Source organism: Dromiciops gliroides, chromosome 5, assembly GCF_019393635.1.
Source record: "Dromiciops gliroides isolate mDroGli1 chromosome 5, mDroGli1.pri, whole genome shotgun sequence".
NCBI classification, from domain to species: Eukaryota; Metazoa; Chordata; class Mammalia; order Microbiotheria; family Microbiotheriidae; genus Dromiciops; species Dromiciops gliroides.
Window position 1 is genome coordinate 46,645,163 of NC_057865.1, and position 23,546 is coordinate 46,668,708.

Consider the following 23,546-nt stretch of genomic DNA (forward strand, 5'->3'; position numbering starts at 1 on the left):
CAGGATGGAAAATGTGACAAGCACTCCCCAAGGAGCCATGAATGGAAATATAATGCAATGCTATTGGGCATGTCACTTAAGATAAAAACACGCCATAACATATATGACATAACACAATTTCAAGATGGTGAAATGCTTGTCAAATTTTGGTTGAATACATTCATGGAGTCTTAAGATTGGGCATAGATGGAAGCACCTGGGCTTCCTAGCTAACCTGGACAAGGTTAACTCCTTCCTGAGCACTGGACAAGGAGCTGAACCTCTCTATAAAGCATCATTTGTAAAATGAGGAAAATATTTCTTGCCTCACCCAGTTATCAGGAGGCTCCAATGAGATGATGCATGTACAGTGTTTTGTAAACCTAAAGTCACACTGTCATGGTCAGTTATTGTTACTATGATTCTAGTCCACCATCTTCTCTTGCTTATCAATGTTCTTTCCTAAAACATGCAACCCAGAACTGAAGACCATTATTCTGTATGTGGTCAGGGTAGAGTAGTCCTGGTTGACGGAGCATAAAGACTTAATCCAATTGTGGAAGCTCTTATCTGAAAAGCAGTCATGGTACAATGGATATAGAAAGGAGGAAGAAGTCTGGCTTGCCACCCACATACTGCTTTTTGTCCTAGATGCATTTCTCTCCTTTTCCCCGCCTTCTGTAAAATGCTCATAACTATTATTTGGGATCCATTTTAGGGATCTTTCTCCATATTCTTCATCTTAGCCCAAAGACTACAATAGGAAAGGCATGATTTTAAAGATAGAAGAATGGCACAATTTAAAGCTAAAAAGAGTTTTTCCCTAGAAAACAGAGAAAAGCAAAGTATACTGAGAAGGCTTTCATCCTACATCATACCATCTATATAACCCTAGAGACTCTAGGAGTGTCATGCTTTTTAAAAAAATCCAGACCCATATATTTCATAAATATATGGACCCCTCCCCCTTTATCTGCAACACAGTTTAGGACAGAGAGTGACTTGTTCAGGGTCACACAGATAGCAGTATCAGAGGTAAGGCCTAAACCCAGGTCTTCCCAATTCCAAGGTCAGTGGTCACTCCCATACACCAAACTGTCAGATGCATTCAGCCAATAAAATGGTCTCAGATATATTTTAAACACCCTCAATTAATTATCAACCAACCTTCAGTTTTCCCAACATTTGCCCATCCTCCTAACATCTATGTGCGCACGCCCTCACTTTCCCCCTGAAAATCCCCTACTTTACTTTCACAGAAACCAAACGTAGATACACCTATTTTCCCCTGGAAAAAATTGTTCCCATAAAGTTAAATGAGATACTCCTCCACACTCTTGCTATTATCCATCATGCCCAAATTCATTGTGTGTGTGTGTGTGTTTTTTACCTGCTTCATAGCAACTTTTCCATAGGCTATCTTGGGGGTTGATGGAGGAATAAGTCCTTCTGGTAGTTTTTCAAACTATGAACAGGAAGAGGGAAAAAAACTGGTTAAACCCCATCAGAAGCATGATAAATATAGTCACTGTGATGTTTTTTATAAGACATGCTAAAATGAAACACTCCTCTAAGAAAAGGTAGAAAACAAGATAGCTCATTTCCTCTACGATGTTCCAGATGTTATACAAACTTCTTTACAAAAAACTCTAAGCAGAACATCAGAAATGTGGTGAGAGAAATGGGTGCCCCAAAAGTCAAAGAAGGCAGGGGGGAGAGACGTTGGATCTGCAAATGTGTGGTTCCCAAATTCATGAGCACAATGAGGTGAGGGCATGGAAGGTGCAGATGGGAGAAATACAGAAGAAAAGAACACCCTGATTTGAATTCTCTTCTCAAAGCTTAACCTAATCCAAAGCTGGGGACCCAGAATGACTTTATTTCCCTGCTGACCTTCCCTGACATTCACATCACCAGAAATATAAAGTTTGGATGAAGGCTACTTAGTGATAGCAAGGATGACTTTTATTCACCAGAGCCTAGTCTGAACTAGGGATCATTATATGTGATGTGGTCAACCATCCAGAAGTCACAGGGCTGGTTCATTTCTGAGTGACTAACATTCTAGCTCTGCCACTTATGACCTAGCATATAGATCAGCCTCACTGATGCTGGGTCCCTTCTACCTCTTCTAGAATATATGATTCTATGATCACTTCTCCAAATTTACTTGCCAATGATAAAAAAAAAAAATTAGAAAGCATAGAAGGCTCAAAGTAGGCTCAAAGGTCATCTAGTCCAACCCTCTCATTTTAAGTCATGGAACACAGAAACTTTACTGAATATCAGAAAAATTCCCACCTCTCATATGATCAATACCTATGATTTCATCTTTGTCTTGTGTGGAAATTATCTGAACCAATACAGATCTGAAAGTCATGACTCTGAATCTTAGAAGAGTTACTTGGGGCACTGGGAAATTAAGTGACTTGCCCAGGGTCATATGACTAGTAACAATCCACAAGTGTTTATTAAGCATTTACTAGGTGTCAGGCCCTATGCCGGACATTGAATTTTTTTTAAAAGATCAAAATCTGTCCTTGCATTCTAGAGACCCAACATATATAGTGTCCCAAAAGCCTTAGTGCGGTTTTAAGTAATTTTAGCAAAACTGTTAACTTTAATTTTAAGCTACACTAAGATTTGAGACACCTTGTGTAAAATAATTACAAGGTCTTTTTTTGGAGGGGGGAGGCACTAGGAGCGGGAGAGATCAGGAAAGGTTTCATGGAGTACACGAATGACCTTGGAAGGAAGATGGTGGCAAGGAGGAAGTGTCTTTTGGGAGGGGGAGGGAGACAGCCAGTGCAGAAAAGGAGATAAGATGAGGAAGCTGGCATGCTTAAAGAGGTTCAACAAAGCATTTTACATTTTATCTGATCTGATCTGAAGACTGAGTAAGTAAATGTCTGAGATAGGAACTGGAATATTCCCCATTCCAAACTCAACACTGGCCATAGCAGAGACCAATCTGGCCAGATTGCAGGGTATTAAGGAGAATACGTAATTACATAATAAAGCCTGCCAGTCCTATGCCAGGCTGCCCCTCATTGGTAAAATGTTATGCTCCTTGACCGTGGGATAAGAGGAAGAAAGGATGAGAGAACAGGGCAAGTTCAATGCTAAGAGCAGTGGACCTTGTTCTGAATTCCCCTTGTTACTGTGGCCCCTGGCAAACCAATTTCTCACTGGGGGCAGATACAGGTGACCTGCAATTCAAAGTCTCTCACTCTTTTTTTTTTTTTGCGGGGCAATGGGGGTTAAGTGACTTGCCCAGGATCACACAGCTAGTAAGTATCAAGTGTCTGAGGCCGGATTTGAACTCAGGAACTCCTGAATCCAGGGCCGGTGCTTTATCCACTGCGCCACCTAGCCGCCCCCGTCTCTCACTCTTAATTCCAAAAAAACCCAAAATGCAAATCTCAAAAGAAGGTCTACAGAAACTTGGTGAACAGTAAAAGTAGACAACTGTCAAATTCCTTGTGAATGAAGATAGTTCTGCAGAACTCCCCCCCTCCCCCAAAAAAGTTACCTACAATTAAAATGAAGACAAAAAAAAAGTCTCCTCTTATAATCTTGAAGTATGCAGAGTAATTCTGAACCTCTGGCTGAAGTGTTAACCATGTCTAGTCAGATTTTTACCCACACCAAAGAGGATTCTTTAGGAAGTTCAGATGTTATTGGCTAGGCGGAACCTTGAAATTTTCAAGCAAATAAATCTACCTGGAGTCATCGCTATTCAGAACAAGTAACCTGTCGAGCCATGAGATACCAACATCTTTCTCAGACACAGGAAACCGGTAAGTGATACCTAAGTCTGAATTCTCCTAGACTCCATTCTGGGCAGCCTTCCCAATCACCCCAATTAATTGACTGTCGGGAAGGAGCTCTAGACATTTCAAGTATGACTATGAAGGTGTTATTAAATTCTTATTTGCCTGAAAAACGGACCTCAAAGTATTTCCGTTTTTACTATCATAAATGATTCTGTGGAAAATGAAAGGCCTTTAAAAAAAAAAACTCATTTTACAAACTGGGAAAGTGAAAAGGTAAAGAGGCCAAGATCTCAACAGCTAGGTTTCAGCTAAGAAGAGGATGTGGTGGAGGGGGTTAAAAGGAATCACCTGATAGGATTAAAAAAAATTATTTTTTATCTGGAGTTCTAGGTACTTCACAAATCTCTCTTTTTAAAAGCCTAAACATTTACCTCTCCTCCATTCCATCTATAGTAGAGCCAAACTGGGCTACTTGTGATTTAATCTCTTACCTCCATACCTTTACACAAAGCTAACCCCAGACCTGGTAATATGCTCCCTCCTGCTGCCCACCATTTAGATTCCTTATCCTAAGATCAAGAGCTGGAAGGTCCTCATTTTTTTTTTTTTTGCGGGGCAATGGGGGTTAAGTGACTTGCCCAGGGTCACACAGCTAGTAAGTGTCAAATATCTGAGGCCAGATTTGAACTCAGGTACTCCTGAATCCAGGGCTGGTGCTTTATCCACTGCGCCACCTAGCCGCCCCCTAAGGTCCTCATTTTATAGAAAAGGAAACCAAAACCCAGTGACTTGCCTTGTTGAACTTGGGTCTTCTTGATTGCAAATCCAGTCCTCTAACCACTAACTCCAGACTACCTCATTTTCCAGGTTCAGCTAAGATGTCACCTCTTCAAAGATTTCTAATCCCTCTTCCCCATTCCCAGTGGTTAATTCAACTTCTCTCCTAAAAGTAGCTTATACCTATATCTGTATAATCTTGTATTCTCCCAAGGAAAAGTGATAATTTATATATCACTTCAAGGTTTGCAAAGTACTTTATATCTTATAACTCATTTGATTCTCACAAGAACTCTTGCATACAGTATGTGTTTAATAAGTGCAGACTGAATCAAACTGAACTAATTCTGATCCAAAACAGAAATAAAGTTTGGGCAACATGGTGTATGGAGTGCTAAAGAGTCAGAAGACAGAATCATTTGCTGTCTTCTGGGTCATTGCCAGAATTTATTCAAATGCAAGAATAATGATTTATTGCAAATTGGGAGGACTATGGCTACTCAATTGTTCAACTGAAAAGATTTGAGTAGGGGCAGCTAGGTGGTACACTGGAGATAACACTAATCCTGGAGTCAGGAGGGCCTGAGTTCAAATCTGGCCTCAGACACTTACTAGGCATGTGACCCTGTACAAGTCACTTAACCCTGTTTGCCTCCGGAAAAAATGAAAAGGTTTTGGGGCATGGGCTTTAGTGAATGGCAAGCTCAGTCTCAGTCACCATAAGTCACCATAACTGTGATTTGGAAGCCCAAAGTGCTTACAGTATCCTCTGGGCTGAAACTGAATAAAATAGGTCTTTGTTTCAAGTTAGAATGAGGGAAAAAAGGAAGGATCAAAGAGGAGATGGAGATGAGAACAATAGCAGATGAAAGAAATGGATGACTCGATTTTAATTTTTCTAATTTTCTAATTTTCTCATCACTGAAGGAGAATGGTCTTGAAAGAACAAGAACCAATAAAAGATAAATAAACATTGTAAAAAACCACTAGATGACTCCTTGGTACTAGAAAAAAGTCAAGTCTACCCAAAGAACCCTGAATAGGCCTCAAACAACTCATCTACCAAATGAGGGCACTTAGGTGGCACAGTGGATAAAGGACCAGCCCTGGATTCAGGAGGACCCGAGTTCAAATCCAGACTCAGACACTTGACATTTACTAGCTGTGTGACCCCAGGCAAGTCACTTAACCCTCAGTGCTCCACCAAAAAAAAAAAAATTACAAGAAAAATTGAACCTATCAGTCCTTTGTATATTCTGTAGGGCAATCAAATGAGGGTTGGAAAAGAGCATCTCTATAAGATATTTCCCTCCAACTCTCAATGGGGCCTCGCTAAACCAGGTCAAACACCCTTCCAGAATACGATATTCTCTCCACAAGGATCAGAAACCCCTGAAAACAAAACAGCTCCAGAAACTCTAACCAAGATAAATTAAGAAGCATAAAGAACTATTTCATACAAATTATTTTGCCTCAGTTTGAGCTGCTTTTGCTGGAAAGTGATAGAGGGGACAACCCCCACCCCCAAAAAGAGACTCCTACAGCTCAGGGCTGGGGATGGAGACATCACAACAATGATGACTCAGTTTCTTCCTTTTTTCTCTTTTACCATTTATGGACAAAGGGGCCAGGGACAGCTAATCAGAAAGGTTAGAAAGCAGTAAGAGCAGGAGTCCCAGGAGGAATCTGATAGGCAGAGGCTGAAAACAAACTAACAAGAAAGATGGTGTCTCTGACTCCAAGGCTAACACTTTCAGAGTGAGCCTGGAAGAGAAAAGCTAATAATTGATGAGAGAGGGGTGGTCTATCAGGTATTTATCCCCTCTCTCTCCCTGTGTGTGTATATATATATATATATATATATATATATATATATATATATATATATATATATATATATATATATATATATGTATGTATGTATGTGTTTGTGTGTGTGTGAATATACACACACACACACACACACACACACACACTTCTTTGCCTGCTGACACCTTACCCATCTACCCTTCTAGGCCTGGAAACCAGCCATCTATATCAGATTTCCTTGCAAGAACTGGAGATTTTTCTTCAAATATTTAGGAGGTTGGAGGTTGGCGCCTGAAGGTGGAACTAGACAGAATCAATGGGTAGGATTCAGCTGAACCCAAACCAGGTAACACAGACAAGATTCCAATTCTGCCTCTGAGGAAAAATCGTTCTTGTCATCAAATAGCTTTCCTTCTCTTGCTGGACAAAAGGGGGATATAACATTGACTTGAACAAGTAAGTTCAAGAGACGAGACAACAGGGACCAGTGGGATGCAACAAGAGGTTTCCAGAGGTTCAGATGCAGATTTTGGCACCACCCAAGGAAACAAAGACCCTAGAAGAACTGTCCAAAGAATGAAATGAGATGCTGCCATGGGGAAGTAGTGAGCTCCCTGATCTTGGGAGAGCTTTTAGGCAGATGCTACAAGGGCAAGCCCGCTTGCTAAGAATGCTAGATGGGAGTTTATGCTTCAGGTCAGGGTTAGGTTTAGATTCGAAATTCTCCATCTGGGGTCCACAGAACTCCAAGAGGGTATCCATGGAGATTTCTGGGGGTCTGGGAACTTGGATAGATAAAATCGTACATTTTTATTTTCACTATCCTCTAAAATTTAGCATTTTCTTCTATTATAATAAAAATGCACACATTATTCTGAAAAGGGGTTGACAAAGCAGACAAAGAGTCCAGGATGCACAAAGAAGTTAAGAAGGCCTAGCTTCAGAATATCCTGGTACTGGAACAAGTAGAATGGGCGCTCATCTCATCTGCTCTTCTGTCCAGAAGGAGCTGCCCTTTTTTTTTTTTTACAGCTACAACCATCCACATCACCCCTTCCACACCATTGCACAGAGCAGAGTCCATGGAGCTCAGTAAAAACAAGTAGGAGGGGCTCCCTGCCTTATGAGATTCTAGAGGGGTATGGGCAGATCTGCACAGCAGAGACAAGTGTGCAGAAGGACTTTCCTTCATGGGATTTAGGAATTAGAACCTTTCCTGAAGAAAAAGCATCCCCACTCCTGAAATGATTTGACTATGAATTGCGGAAAGAAGTTCAGGGCGTGCCCTATGAAGCCTGGGAGGTCCCAAGTCTGAAGTGTCCCCCGTCCATAGGATGCCTGACTATAAAACCTGAATACCATTCTCTCTCTTTTTTTTTTTCTTTTTTTAGTGAGGCAATTGGGGTTAAGTGACTTGCCCAGCGTCACACAGCTAGTAAGTGTTAAGTGCTGAGGCCGGATTTGAACTCAGGTCCTCCTGACTCCAGGGCCGGTGCTCTATCCACTGCGCCACCTAGCTGCCCCAATACCATTCTCTTAACATTTCTCTATGGAAGACAGACGGATTCTTAAACTTTGCCTCCCTTGGGCAATTGGATAAAGCCTCTAGACACCTTTCCTAGAATGTTTTTAAATGTATGAAACAGGGTTACAGGGGCAGCTAGGTGGTGCAATGGATAGAGCACCAGTCCTGGATTCAGGAGGATGTGAGTTCAAATCTGGCCTCAGACACTTACTAGCTGTGTGACCCTGGGCAAGTCACTTAACCCCAATTGCCCCGCAAAAAACAAAAACAAAACAAAAACAAAAAACAATAAAAACTCTTTAAAAAAAAACCAGGGTTACAAACAAAATGAAATTCTATTGTAGTCCAGTTATTTAAATATTTTTCAAAATGAGTTTTAGAGACCCCACCCCCTGGTAATGGATCAAATATAAAAATTAAACATACACCACATATGCATTCTCCATTTACAAGCAGAAGGTTTATTTCCAAACTCAAACTTGTGAAAAATGTCATCTACGTTCAGAGAAAGAAGGTATGGAGTTTGAATGCATGGTTTTAAAAACTTTTATTATTCTTGGGCATTTTCTTTTTCAACATGGCTAATAGAGAAATGTTTTGCATGACTGCACATACATAATGCGTATCAAATTTCTTGGTTTCTCAAGAAAGAGGGAGGGAATTTAGAGCTCAAATTTTTAAAAACAAATGTTAAAAATTTGTGATTACATGTAATTGAGAAAAAATTTTTAAAAAACCCTCAAGTGACTGAGCAGAAAGACCGCGGATTTGTAAAAAGCCACAGCAGAGACAGGAAACCCCACCTGGGAGCTTCAGGTCGTGCTGGAAGAAGAGGTAGCTCTGAAATGCTAGCATCTATCAAAGGCACAGGAATGCAGAGTTAAATCTCAAGGCTTTGACCATCAATGGACAAGTACAAAACATCTTGATCTTGGAGCAGGTAGGAATGGCAAAAGTTCATCTAGTCATTTTACAGACAGTTAGGAGATGACAGAGTGGATAGAGAGCTGGACCTAAAGTCATAAAGGTCCAAATTCCAAGTCCTGTCTCAGACATTTACCAGCTGTGTAAAGCATCATCATCATTATCATGAGCACCCCTTCTGATTCTAAATCCTTTGAGCTTACCCATCATCCACCCTTGTAAAGAACACTCACCTTTCCAATAGCTTTCCTCAGAGCAAAGTACTTCTCCGTGAGGTCTCCAGCTTCACTCAGTGGGGCATCGTAGTCATAACTAGTAGGCTGTGGCGCATAAGGGGAATTGGCTCCTAAGAGGTAAAAGGGTAACAATTTTTAATAACGGAAAGGGTGAGAAGAGGTTCTGTGAAAGGCAATCATTTTGGAGCAGTTAAGTCAAGCAAGTATCCTCAAGCATCTTCTAGACACAGGGCTCTTGAAGGGCAAGGAGTACAGTCTTCAAGTATTTGAAGGATGGTTTAGCTGAAAGTGGAAGTAGGATTGATCTGCTCTGCAAAGACTGAAGCAAGGCAGAACTAAAGAAGAAGAAATCCAAAATGATGATAGCATAAATGGGAAGAATGAGAACAATAGAAAATAAAGGCTATAAAATTATAAGGACCAAACTTGACCCCAGAGAAGAAATAAAGCAACACTCGTAGCAGAACAGTTTAAGTAGTGACTACTAGAAAAGCTAACGTGGCTTATTTTCAGGTAACAAATTGGAAATCCAGTCTCATTTTACTCTATTGAGAGTTATGTTCACACCCAGGTGCCACCACAAAATTGGAAGATGACAAGGAGAAGCCATGCATGTGTGTCAAATGAGAAATGTTTATTAGCTTTTTTAAAACAGATGGGGGGCAGCTAGGTGGCGCAGTGGATAAAGCACCGGCCCTGGAGTCAGGAGTACCTGAGTTCAAATCCGGCCTCAGACACTTAACACTTACTAGCTGTGTGACCCTGAGCAAGTCACTTAACCCCAATTGCCTCACTAAAAAAATTAATTAATTAATTAAAACAGATGGGAGGGGCAGCTAGGTGGCGCAGTGGATAGAGCACCGGCCCTGGATTCAGGAAGACCTGACATCAAATCCAGCCTCAGACACTTAACACTTACTAGCTGTGTGACCCTGGACAAGTCACTTAACCCAAATTGCCTCACCAAAAAAAAAAAGTGGGTTTTTTTTTTTTTGCATTCATGCATTCATTAACATTTCTGGGCAGGAGAAATACAGGCAAAAACAAAACCTTCCTTTAAAACCATTACTTCATGATTTATTAAGTAACTGTGTTCAGCTTGGTGCTAGGAGGGGAGAGAGTCAAAGTTTTATTTAAAAAACATGAGGACATGAAACACATTGAAGACAAAAGAACTGATGACTTCAGGAGACTGATGGTTAAACAGCTATTTCAACACTCAGTAGACTGTTGGGTTACAGATGTGGAATGAGGCCTATATTATCAGAGCCCATTTGAGGTTTTCGGATACTGGAGTGGTTTGTCATTTTCTTCTCCAGCTTATTTTATGGATGAGGAAACTGAAGCAAACAGGATTAAGTGACTTGCCTGGAGTCTCACAGCAATTAAGTATCTCAACCTGGATTTGAACTCACAAAGATGAATTGTCCTGATTCTAAGCCTGACACTCTACTCACTGCACCACCTAGATGCCCAAGTGTTAATTTTTACTTGGTTGTGCATATTTGTTACAAGGAACGATTTGGGCAATTGAAAATGGTAAGAGTGGGGGTAGGAAATTAAAAATATAAACATAAAAATTTTTTAAATACTACAGGACCACTGAAATACTTGTATGCAAGTAAATCAAATTTGTAAACAATGCTAAAACCCTCATGTGATTATTTTCACCCCCTGACCCTCCTAGAGATCTATGTGCAGTATTGTTTAAGTTAACAACTTCTTTCTTTCCTTACCCAACCACTAAGTTGGTGATTCATGCATCAACTCTCATACTTAAAGAAAGGAAAACCACAGTAATTTCACCAGCCCAGGAGCCACTGGCTGGCATGAATCTGAGACCTAGGAGATTAGGCCCCATTTTATCAAGAGGAATGCTTCGCTAAATAAAGGCATACTTGAAGATGTGGAGAGTAGGAATAAAAGGGAAAGGGTGGGGCATAGAGGTGACCCCCCCCCCAAAAAAGGGAAGTATCCTTGTCTCTGGAAAAAGCAATGAAATTGGGAAACCTTCAAATACAAAGACAGTGGTAAATTATATTTATTATTACATTTTTTAAAAAAAGAAACAATTTATAGAATGTAAATATAATCTGCTTTTACCATCCAGATTTCAAAAGAAAACTAAAGATGAAAATCCAATAGATCAAATGAACTCACCATTCCAGTAGCCAAAATTGGTCCCACCTATAAACATGTACCTAAAATGAAAAAGACAATTGGTCAAGAGTTTGGCTGGAAACAAGGAAAAGACTCCTTGTTGCCTTGGATTTCAGCAAAAGATAAAGCCACAAAAAGCAACTATTCCCCCTAGATAAGGTTACCATGGCACAACCAAAAAATGCAATTAAAAAATTTCAACACAGCAACTCACAAAAGACAGTCCTAGCTTGAGAAATATTCAGTTCAACAAGTATTTAGTATATGTGCCAATCACTGCCAATACACATCACAAAAGCAGCGATCCCAGGGCCAACAGGCCATCTCTAGTCTTGTCTACTAAGGCACACTGTTACTTATCTACCTACATTTGTTGCCTTTCAAAGAGATCTCATGTTAGGAACAAGGCCTAAACTTGGGGGGGTGTCACATTCAAATCAATATAATACATTATAACAAAGAACTGGAGATAACTAGCAACCAAGAAAAATCAATTTAGTGTTCACTATACACCTCCAAAGAGTTGCTTATATTCATTGAAAAATAAGTGAGAATAAAAATTCTTTCTCCAAGTTCACTCACAAGTTAACGTTAGCACCTCGGGAAAGCATATCAGTGAGAGAGTTGACAACTCCTTCAGTGGGGACTTTCTGGTGCTTTTCACCCCAGTGGTCTAACCATCCACTGTAGAACTCTGAATTGACCTACAAGCAAAAAGGGGTTGGGAATAAACAAGGGAGAACCTCGCTTGTAACAACCACCACTACAGAATGGAAGTGTATTATACCTTTTTTTTTTTTTCTGGGCAATGGGGGTTAAGTGACTTGCCCAGGGTCACACAGTTAGTAAGTCAAGTGTCTGAGGCCGGATTTGAACTCAGGTACTCCTGAATCTAAGGCTGGTACTTTATCCACTGCGCCACCTAGCCGTCCCCTGTATTATACCTTTTAAACTATATACCTTATAAGTGGCCTGGTGCAGAATGACACTATTATGGTATTTTATCATGGTATTACAGGGAGTTAGACTTAAAACTCTCCCCTAAAAACTATCGGGGGTGAAACATTGTAAATATTGTCATATTCGAATTCTTAGTTGTATAGTTTAATTGAAATGCTTTTTCTTTATATTTTTTTCTACATGGAAGAGGGGATGGGAAATTAAAGTGCACTAAAGATATTGATTTAAAAAAAAAAACGGATATCTGGGAGGGGGAAGAATGTTAGAGCTACAAGGGATTCTTTTAGAGCTAGAGCATATAGTGCAACCTTTTATTTATTTATTTATTTATTTAATTTGTTGTAATAGCAAGCCCTTGCATGCAAATTAAGGTGTTGCAAAGCACTTTTGTAGTTGTTTTTCTACTCCTCATAACCCCATTTGGGATTTTCTTGACAAAGATTATAGGATGGTTTACTATTTCCTTCTCCAGCTCATTTTACAGATGAGAAAACTGAGGCAAACAGGGTTAAGCCCAGGGTCACACAGCAAGGAAGTATCTGATGCCAGATTTGAACTCAGGAAGAGGAGTCTTCCTGACTCCAGGCCTGGCACCCTATCGACTGCACCACCTAGCTGCAAATAACAAGCATGAGGGAATTCTATTATTATTATTATTTTTTTTTTGCAGGGCAATGAGGGGTAAGTGACTTGCCCAGGGTCACACAAAGTTTTATATATTAAATAATTTAAAATCTACTAGGATAGGAGAGCAAAATTACCCATTTTAAAAAAAATTGTTCCTATAATTACCAAATTATTTATGATCAGTTTATATCTTATAATTCTGACTTACTTAAAATAAGAAAAATGGGGGGGGGGGCAGCTAGCTGGCGCAGTGGATAGAGCACTGGCCCTGGAGTCAGGAGTACCTGAGTTCAAATCCGGCCTCAGACACTTAACACTTACTAGCTGTGTGACCCTGGGCAAGTCACTTAACCCCAACTGCCTCACTAAAAAAAAAAAAAGAAAAATGTATGCCCTAACAATCAAACCCCTAGGATTCTGAGAACAGTCTCTGCCTTTAAGAGTTTATATTCTACTGGAGGGGGGGGACATTTAAAAATTTAAACAGTTAAATAAATCCAATAGAATGAGGATGGAGCAGACACGTGGCCATAAGAATGAGGTGAAAAAAGAGCTATTTATCCCAGAGAAGAGAAAACTTCAAGTATGTGAAGAGATATTAGATTTGTCCAGCTTTGCCCCAGAAATCCGAACTTGGACAATGGCTAGAACTAGCAGGGAGGTAGATTGGGGCTCAATGTGAAGAAAAGCTCGTCCGTTACTTCCTCCCCATCACTGTCTTCATGGCCACGAGTCAGGAAAGTAAATTTGAGTAGGTATGTATGGGTTGGAATATACAAGCTAAGGCTGAAATTCTGGGACTCTTTGTCCTTCATGTTTCATGACCCCTATAACAGTCATTTATATTTGGGGTCCATCCTTCCCTAATTTGAAACAAAAAAAACCTTACCAAGGGTCCTTTGGGCTCAAACTTCCTCTGGTATCCGAAAAATTCCGTAATGTTGCCACCTGCAAGGTATAGGAGATTAAGCAGATTTTTTTTTATTTGGGGGGTGGGGGCAGGGGAAAATCATGGGAATTCTCATGGAATTAGAAAATCAAAAGAATTTAGGACATCAAGGATCTCCCCAGTCCCACCCCAGAATCCCCCCGTCTACATCAATCCACACAGTCTGTCCTTCAAGGTAGGTACAGTGCTTGGCACAGTCAGTGCTTAATCAATGTTTAAAAGAATTGCACTGAATATTGATATTAATATTTTGATCTAGTATGTTATAGAATAAATATGCTATACCACATATGATCATAGATAATTAGGCCTGCTTTTGACCCATACTAACTGTAACCCTATGAAAAAGGTACCCGCCTGCACTGGTAGAGAGGGGGTTATTTCTTCACTGGGGACCTCTTAGTGTCTATGACATCAATGGTCCAGTCCCTACTCTACTAGGGATTCTTCATGCTCACCTGTCTTGCCCACCCATCCAGACTATGGGCCTATTAAAAGCAGGGGTTTTGTTCTAAACCTAGAGTCCCTTCATTTTACTGAGATTAAGCAACTTGGGGCAAGGGTAAAAGAAGGGGAAGAGGGTCCCTTCCAGCTGGAGGTCAATGACCCTACAATCTTCCAACTTCTGTTTCTGGCCCACTTTGTAACCGACCACTCTAGACCCTTGACTCCATTGCTTCTTCCCCTGAGAAGGCTTTTGACTGCAGAGAAAAGGATGCTACACAAAAAGGCAGAGCTGTGCACTTTTGTTTTGTTTTGTTTTTTGCAGGGCAATCGGGGTTAAGTGACTTGCCCAGGGTCACACAGCCAGTAAGTGTCAAGTGTCTGAGGCTGGATTTGAACTCAGGTCCTCCTGAATCCAAGGCCAGTGCCTTATCCACTGCTCCACCTAACTGCCCCCGCTGTGCAAATTTTTTTTGGGGGGGGGGCAGGGCAATGGGGGTTAAGTGACTTGCCCAGGGTCACACAGCTAGTAAGTGTCTGAGGCTGGGTTTGAACTCAGGTCCTCCTGCAAGGCTAGTGCCTTATCCACTTCGCCACCTAGCTGCCCCATCGCTGTGCACTTTTAAGAGACGCCAATCATCTTTCCCAGCAGAGAGAACTTGTCCAGGGGGAGGAAATCATCACCACTTCCTATGCAACCAACTAGCTGTGGGCACTCATGATCTAAACAAATTGTCTTCCTAAGTATTTTTTATAATAAAATAACACTTAAAAATTAATATAAAAGCTCAAGAACCCAAATGTATTAAAGAATGGCTTTCAATGTGAAATATCAGGATACTCTGGCACATCTTTAGAGAAAGAAAAATGCATTTGTGTATCTATAATATGTATACATATATATACATGTGTATGTACGCACATACACACTATATTATATATGTATAATTTTTTTTTTTTTTTTGCAAAATGAACAAAGACTTTGAAATGAAGACCATGTCATACAGAAAGTCAATTACTCTGGCTTTGCTTTCAGGAGCATCCAAGGCTGACAGAGCATTCATGTCACTCAACAGACTGTTTTTCAAAGCAAAAACCAGGTGTTGTGACAGATGGCAGAGGAAGAGCCTGAAGAGCTGATAAGCTGATGACTAAGGTCAAACCAGGAGTCTGGTAACTTCCGGCTTTTGTCTGCCTCAGCACCCCTGGCTTCCTTCAAAGGTTGCCTAATTAAGCTCCTCTTTCTAGATGAGGCTGAGCTTGATGCTTGCCACAGTCCCTCTACCTGCTGTTCCTGTGCCCTGAAACTGCCTTATTTTTGCCCAAGATATATTTCACATACATGCATTTTGTTTCCCTCATAGAAAATAAATTCCTTGAGGACAGGGCTGCTTTTATTTGTCATGTACAAATTTTTATTGTACTATGTTATGGACATGTTTGTTTCATTCCATAAATTTAAAAAATAAAATTAAAATTAATTTTTAATTAAAATTTAAAATTTGTCACCAGGCGGCAGCTAGGTGGCGCAGTGGATAAAGTACCTGAGTTCAAATCCGACCTCAGACACTTGATACTTACTAGCTGTGTGACCCTGGGCAAGTCACTTAACTCTCACTGCCCTGCCAAAAAAAAATTTGTCCCCAGCACACTTAGCATAAAGAAATCCAAAGCATATGCCCAGCATTGCTGGGGGAAAAGGTGAGGGATATCCCATGGGGCCTGCTAGTCCTATTTTGGGAGGAGAGGAGCCATGATGATAATAGGTAGCATTTTTATAGCTTTTAAGGTTTGCAAAGCCCTTTACATACATGATCTCATTTAATCTACACATATGTACCTGAGGGGCAGCTAGGTGGTACAGTGAATAGAGCACTGGGCATGGGGTAAGAAATGAGGTTAAGTGATTTGCCCAAAGTTTCCTCAATTGTAAAATGGGTGTAATATATACCTCCAAGGTTTGTTGAACAGCGCTTAATACATTGATTTGTTGTATAGTCGTTTTTCAATCATGACCCCATTTTGAGTTTTCTTGGCAGAGATAGGAGGATGGTTTGCCACTTCTTCCAGATGAAGAAACTGAGGCAAGCAGAGCTAAGCTATTTGCCCAGAGTCTCACAGCTAGGAAGTGTCCAAGCCAGATTTGAACTCACAAAGATAAGTCTTTCTAAATAATTCCAGGCCTAGCACTTTAGATATTCTAAATTTTTAACTGAAGTAACTTATACAAAAGCATTTTGTAACTTTTTGTAAATCCTAAAACACTATAGGAAGATAAATGCACTGCTTATTAACTTATTAGCTCTTTCATGAAAAGATGAATTATCATTCATTTAGTTATATTCTTATTGTACATCTAAAAACATGGTGGTTAAGATGGGGAAAAGCCAAAACACCCTAACACTGCTAGCTCAGACCATCCTGTTTCTTAATTTGGCTACTCACCTGCTCCAAAGTCTACTGTCGCATAAAGACCCTGCAGAGCCCCACACGTTAATAAATCGTCATCAGCACCATCGGTGGTGAAGAGAACCACATTTTTCCCAAGGTGCTGGCGGAAGACTTTTTCGAGATGACGAAGGTAGATGAAGTCACAATTAAAGTAGCTACCGTATTCATTTTCAACCTGTGAATTACATGAAAAGAGAAAATCCATCATGATCTGGAAATTCAACATCTTGCCCTAGGCATTCCAAGCCACACTGCTTTGTGAGAGATAAGCAATATATCACAAACTCCACCCCAAGATTATGGGGAATTACTATTATTATTATCATTATTTAAAAAGTAGTATACTTATCTAAACAAAGCTACTTTATGAAAAATGTACACATGCAGGGTAACCTTTAGAATTTATTTCCTTTCATATCAAAGGACATAGAGAAGTTTTCCTGAGCCTTTGGGAAAATACTTTCATATTTTGTTATTTCAAAGCTTCTAAGAATACAAAAGCTGCCATGGGAAATACAACTTTTCAAGAAGTTAGGAGACCTGATCTGAGAAATAAAGGTATCTGTGGCCCACAAAGACAGGATGGCATTAGCATTGTGCTCTTTCTTACACTCCATTAGCACTTTGACTATCTCTGTTCCTAATCTATGAACTCACTTATCATTGGTGTCTCTAAAGAGGGGGTTGTTTGGAGGCCCATGAATTTTAAAAAATATCTTCAAAGCTATTTCAAAATAATTGGCTTCCTTTGCAATTTTATATATATATTTCTTCTGGAAAAGGATCCATAAGCTTCACCAGACTCCCCAAGAGAGTATCCATTGACTCGCACAAATTCAGTTAAGAACCCTTGAGAGGCATCTTATCTCTGGAAGAATACTAAACCACCACAAAAAAAAAAGGGAGGTTTCCTAGGTGAATAAGTCTTTTTCAAGTGAAAACATAATATTATTCCACTTTTGCCTGCTCTTGAGATTAGAAAGACATAGAATTCTTTCTTTCTTTTTTTTTTAGTGAGGCAATTGGGGTTAAGTGACTTGCCCAGGGTCACACAGCTAGTAAGTGTTAAGTGTCTGAGGCCGGATTTGAACTCAGGTACTCCTGACTCCAGGGCCGGTGCTCTATCCACTGCGCCATCTAGCTGCCCCAAGACATAGAATTCTACTTTTGAAAAAGATGCTTTGGATCTCTCCTATAGCTAAAGGAGAGAGGTGACCATGAGATGGGGAAGGCTAGAAAAAAAAGTGGGAGAAAGAAGCAATAAATGACATCAAAAGAGGCAGGAAGACAGAGGAAAGGGATATGGAGTAACACACACACACACACACACACACACACACACACACACTCTCTCTCTCTCTCTCTCTCTCTCTCTCTCTCTCTCTCTCTCTCTCTCTCTCTCTCTCTCTCTCTCTCTGAGGCCATTGGTCATGAACTCCCTCTTCTCCCCTCTTCCTCATCTCCTATCACCCAGGTACCTTCTGCTACTCTCTCCTCCTTCACATGAGGTGGTCCTACTCCTTACCAAGGCTAACTTTTTCACCTCAATCCCATTCCATCCCATCTCGAACAATGCACCCCCTGTCATTCCTAGTCTTTCACTTATTTGCAATCTCTCCCTGTCTACTGACTCATTTCCTCCTGCTTAAAAGCATGCCCACATCTCCTTCTTCCTGAAAAATCCCCACCACTCTAGTGCAGGATCTCATAAATTCAAGCTTAGACTACTGAAATCTTTTTTTTTTGGGGGGGGGGGAGGCAATTGGGGTTAAGTGACTTGCCCAGGGTCACACAGCTAGTAAGTGTTAAGTGTCTGAGGCCAGATTTGAACTCCTGACTCCAGGGCCAGTGCTCTATCCACTGCGCCACCTAACTGCCCCAATCTGCCTAAGTCTTGATGCACTCCAATCCATCCTTCATTGAGCTGCCAAAGTATAAATCAAGTCACACACCATCCCCAGTTCAATAAATTCCAGTGGTTCCCTATCATCTCCAGGATCAAATACAAAATTCTTTGATGTTCAAAGCCCTTCATAATCTCCCACCCCTCCCTGCCTTTAGCCTTCTTATACCCTCTGGTCTGGTGATACTGCCTATTCCATGAATGAGACACTTCTCAGTTCTGGGCATTTGACTGTCCCCTTAGGCCTGGAATCTCTCCCTCTACATCTTCAGCTACTGGCAAGCCTTTCTCAACCTCTTAATTCTAATTTTGTTTTTTTGTTTGTTTGTTTGTTTGTTTGTTTTGCGAGGCAGTGAGGGTTAAGTGACTTGCCCAAGGTCACACAGCTAGTAAGTGTCAAGCGTCTGAGGCCAAATTTGAACTCAGGAACTCCTGAATCCAGGGCCAGTGCTCTATCCACTGCCCCACCTAGCTGCCCCCTAACCTCTTAATTCTAATGCCTTCTTTTTTAATAATATTTTACCTTGTAGATAACTTGCTTGTACATGTTAAGACTGCAAGCTTCCTGAGGATGAGGGCTGTCTTTTGCCCTTTTTTTTGTATCCCCACAATTGAGCACAGTGCCTGGTACAAAGAAGGCACTTAAACGTTTACTGACCGACGGACAGTGAGTGGACTGTCCAAAATAATGAGGAGGAGCATGTTGACAACTCCAAACAGAAACAGATTCTGTTGTAGTTGTAGGTGAAATTTCAGTAAATTTAGCTTAATCATAATTGTTTCCGGTATAGTTGACAAGACAACCACAGAGTCAGTGGGCTAAATGTTTACCTTACCCCCACTGGTCTGATTCTTCTGATCTGACTCAATTCTGGCCAGGCTCTGACATGAAAGACGAGCCAAAATCACCAGGCTAATCACAAGGACCCTGTAGTGCCAGTCCTGAATGCTCAGGGTAAAGACAGTGTGGTCCTTCTTGGCCTCCTGATATGAATAGGTTATCATACTTGTGAAAGTCTTAAGATAGGAATCAGCCACCTGCTATCATCTTGTACACCAGGAACATTCCCTTAATCTTCCCCCCAAATCTCCCTCATCAAATCTGATAGCCCCGGCCTCCTCTGATGAGGGGGGCTACTTATCACTCTAAATTGACTAGGGCCGAATATCGGAGGAAATTTCAAGGAGAGGCTGCAAACCTCTACCAGATTCTAGAGAGCTCAAGATGACTTAGGGTTTCAATAACAATGTGGTGGGGAAGCTGTGGGGAGAAATGAAAGTGATTTAGGGAGAAGCAGGGGCTGAAGAAAAAGGACAGATAAAGAAAGCCAGACTATGTGAGAAAGTAAGAGGGGATAAGAGACACTGAGGAAAGACTAGGGAGAAGGTTCTAAGGAAAAGCACCACAAAAGTCCCCAAACCTTAGTCACATAAATGAGGGCCTACAGACAACAATGTTCAAAGCATGGCCTTGACCAGAGATATTAATGGGTTTTCATTTTGAAATTCAGACTTGGTTTGTTTGTTTTTTAATGTATATAGTATCTGATCCATCCTGACCAACAATCCAATTTATCAGATACCCTCTTACATGAAGGATTTTACAAAAAATGGAAGGAAACCAAGAAATAGAAAAGAGGACTGGGGCAGAGTATAATAAAGTAAAAGAACAACTGTCTCTGCAATCGAACCATCTTGGTTCAAATTCTGCTTCTAATGCTCACTGTGTACCTTTGAATAAGTCATTTAACTTTTCGGGACTCAGTTTCCTCATCTGTAAAATGAAGGGGGGCAGCTAGGTGGCACAGTAGATAAAGCACCAGCCCTGGATTCAGGAGGACCTGAGTTCAAATCCTACCTCAAACACTAGATACTTACTAGCTCTGTGACCCTGGGCAAGTCACTTAACCCTCACTGCCCCCCCCCCAAAATAAAGTAAAAGCCCATGGGGGAAAAACTTTTTACTTTCTTCCCAGGTTACAGAATTAACTCAAGAGATGATTTAGTCCAACCCCTTTATTTTAAGGACGAAGAAACTGAAAATGATGCTAAATGATTTGCAAAGCAGGAGCAGTGTGGTAGAGTGGATAGAGTGTTGTACTTAAGAATGAGGATGGCCCGGATCCAAATCCCACCCTCAAATATTATGCGACCTTGGCCAAGTCACCTTTTTCTGAATTTCCATTGCCTCATCTATAAAATGGAGATAATACTTTAACTATAGCACTTCCCTCACAAGATTGCTGTGAGGATCATAAAGTAATACATATGCAAAGCACTAATGATTATTAATATCATTTCAGCATGCAATAATATAGTGCTTTACATACACTGTCCCATTTGAGCTTCACAACAACTCCATGAGAACCCTCCTGACTCTTACCTGGACTGATATAATCGGCCCTCCATTCTCATAGAGGTGAGGTTTTATCATGGGCAGAAGGACTCCCAACCACTTATCCACCGCTTCAAGGTAATCTGAGAAACAAAAGGAACAAGGAACATAAAGCTCACTACTTATGTTTCCAAAATCTTAATCACAATCAGTTGATCAGTCACGTCCAACTCTTCATGACCCCATTTGGGGTTTTCTTGGTAAAGATCCTGGAGAAAATGGAGGCAAGCAGGGTAAAATGACTTACCCAGGGTCATACAGTTAGTGTCTGAGGTTGGATTTGAATTCAAGAAGATAGAGAGGAAATAGAAGGAAGAGAGGAGAGGAGAGGAGAGGATCATTGATGAGACAGTAACAGACACAGCAGTTGTTACTGCCATTTCTTTTTTTTTTTTTTACAAAAACCATACAAAATGTGTGAAATAGAATTCCATCATTTCATATATTATCTTTCCTATTCTCAGTATCCTGAAATAACTGCTCATATTTGTTAAATTTATAAAACAAGATCTTTTACATGAAATTGATCACCTTGCGGCCAAACTCTTCATGAATGAAACATAGGACCCGTACTCCCAAAGCTCTCTACATCTGGGTAACATCTACCAGAGGTTGTATCCTCTCTGCACAGGCTTGGAGAGCTGAGTTGCATTGGGTTGTTTTGTTTAATGCTCCTTCTTTGTTACAGGGGTAAAGGAGAAGGTTCTATCAGGGGTGGGACTGGGTTGGAGAGTGAGAATAAGAAAAAAAAAGTCAAGAAAACATAAAAAAGGAACTCAGGGGCAGCTAGGTGGTGCAGTGGATAAAGCACTGGCCCTGGATTCAAGAGGACCTGAGTTCAAATCCGGTCTCAGCACTTGACACTTATTAGCTGTGAGACCCTGGGCAAATCACTTAACCCTCAGTCACTGCAATGAGGAACTGAAGGAGGACCAGAAATGTTAGAATAAGGCTTGGTTATTCATTTATAAAATGGGGATAAGAATAGCACCTGTGTCCCAAGGTAAACTGACATAAATGTTAGCTCTCACCATTAAGAATAACAAAGTAGGGGCAGCTAGGTGGTGCAGTGGATAAAGCATCGGCCTTGGATTCAGGAGTACCTGAGTTCAAATCCAGCCTCAGACACTTACTAGCTGTGTGACCCTGGGCAAGTCACTTAACCCCCATTGCCCCGCAAAAAATAAAAAAGAAAAAAGAATAACAAAGTAAGGGGCAGCTAGGTGGTACAGTGGATAGAGCACCGGCCCTGGAGTCAGGAGTACCTGAGTTCAAATCCGGCCACTTAACACACACTTACTAGCTGTGTGACCCTGGGAAAGTCACTTAACCCCAATTGCCTCACAAAAAAAAAAAAAAAGAATAACAAAGTAATTAGCAATCAGGAATTTGAGCCTTTGAGAAAGTAGCTCAATGGCTCCTGAGAATTGATCACTGGTTACATTGCATCACCAGTTGAATGGAAGACATGGGCTCAGGTAGTCAACAGGAGGTACTGTTATGACCACAGAAAACACTAAAGTTTCCACTATTGACTTCAATCTTGCCAATGCCTAAGGAAGCTACTTCCTCTTAATGAAGTAGGCTTTTAGGAAGGGAAGAGAGTCAAAGAGACACAGAGATAGAGAGAAAAAGAGACAGAGACAAGACAGAAAGGACAGAAGAAGGGAGAAGAAGAAACAGAAAGAACAGAGAAAGAAACAGAGGCCTGAGGGAGAAAGAAAGGGCACACAGAGGAGGGAGAAGAAGAAACAAAGAGAAAGGGCAAAGGAAGGGGGGGGAAGAGAGAGAGAGAGAGAGAGAGAGAGAGAGAGAGAGAGAGAGAGAGAGAGAGAGAATGGATTCTATTACCTCTATGATAAATAGGCAAATGCTACATAGGCAAGGTGGCATAGTCTTAAGTAATTAGAGAAACCCAGCCCAGCCTTGAGGTCAGGAAGCCAGAGGTTCACATCTCACCACTAACAGTGACAGTGTGGTCCTGGGTAAATCAGCAAGAGCCCCTTCCCAATGCAGATGGAGCTTCCTCATTCCTGGCCAAGCACTTCAGATATTATCTTTAGTGAAACTGACTCTACACTTTACCTTAAACTGGAGTCTGTGAGTTTTATTTATTACTTGTATTTCAATAGAATTGGTTTCCTTGTAATCTCATGGTTATTTTATGCATTTAAATACATTATTCTGAGGAGTCTAGGCTTCACCAAACTACCTATGACTTTCACGAAACACAGAGAAACACGTGAAGAGGCTCATAGAGCCTGGTGATGATTAAATTTACTAAACTTTGTACTACCTTTCTGACAAAACAATCGAAATTGCTTTTTTTTTTTTTTTTTTGGCTATCAAGCCTGTGCTGGTAGCAACTCACCATCATCAGAAGAACGGAGCACAATTGATTGTTTCTCTAACAGCCAAGCAGGTAAGCCACCCTAGGGTTGGAGGGGGGAAAAAATTATCTTTTTAGAAAAGATGTATTGATAGTTGTTGTTTTTAAAATCAGTCATTTGTGTCTATTACCCCTCCTCTCCTACCCCTGCAACCCCAAGTACTGATGTTCCCCTAGAAACAAAGATAAATAATAGATAAGTCAAAACAACCAAGAGCATTGAGTCCACTACCCCTCTGCCA

General features: G+C 40.8%; 1 protein-coding gene across 2 annotated transcripts in view; it reads right to left on the reverse strand.

Moving 5' to 3' along the window:
• GLB1 (galactosidase beta 1) overlaps nucleotides 1-23,546 on the reverse strand; it is a 65,089-nt gene that overhangs the window by 20,419 nt on the left and 21,124 nt on the right. For both annotated transcript variants that reach the window (XM_043967819.1, XM_043967820.1), the window contains exons 4-11: nucleotides 23,287-23,347; nucleotides 20,904-20,998; nucleotides 16,612-16,792; nucleotides 13,663-13,721; nucleotides 11,769-11,890; nucleotides 11,187-11,227; nucleotides 9,024-9,136; nucleotides 1,370-1,444 (exon numbers count right to left, since the gene is read on the reverse strand). In XM_043967819.1, the coding sequence (XP_043823754.1) occupies nucleotides 1,370-1,444; nucleotides 9,024-9,136; nucleotides 11,187-11,227; nucleotides 11,769-11,890; nucleotides 13,663-13,721; nucleotides 16,612-16,792; nucleotides 20,904-20,998; nucleotides 23,287-23,347 (747 nt within the window). The remainder of the gene's footprint in view (nucleotides 1-1,369; nucleotides 1,445-9,023; nucleotides 9,137-11,186; nucleotides 11,228-11,768; nucleotides 11,891-13,662; nucleotides 13,722-16,611; nucleotides 16,793-20,903; nucleotides 20,999-23,286; nucleotides 23,348-23,546) is intronic.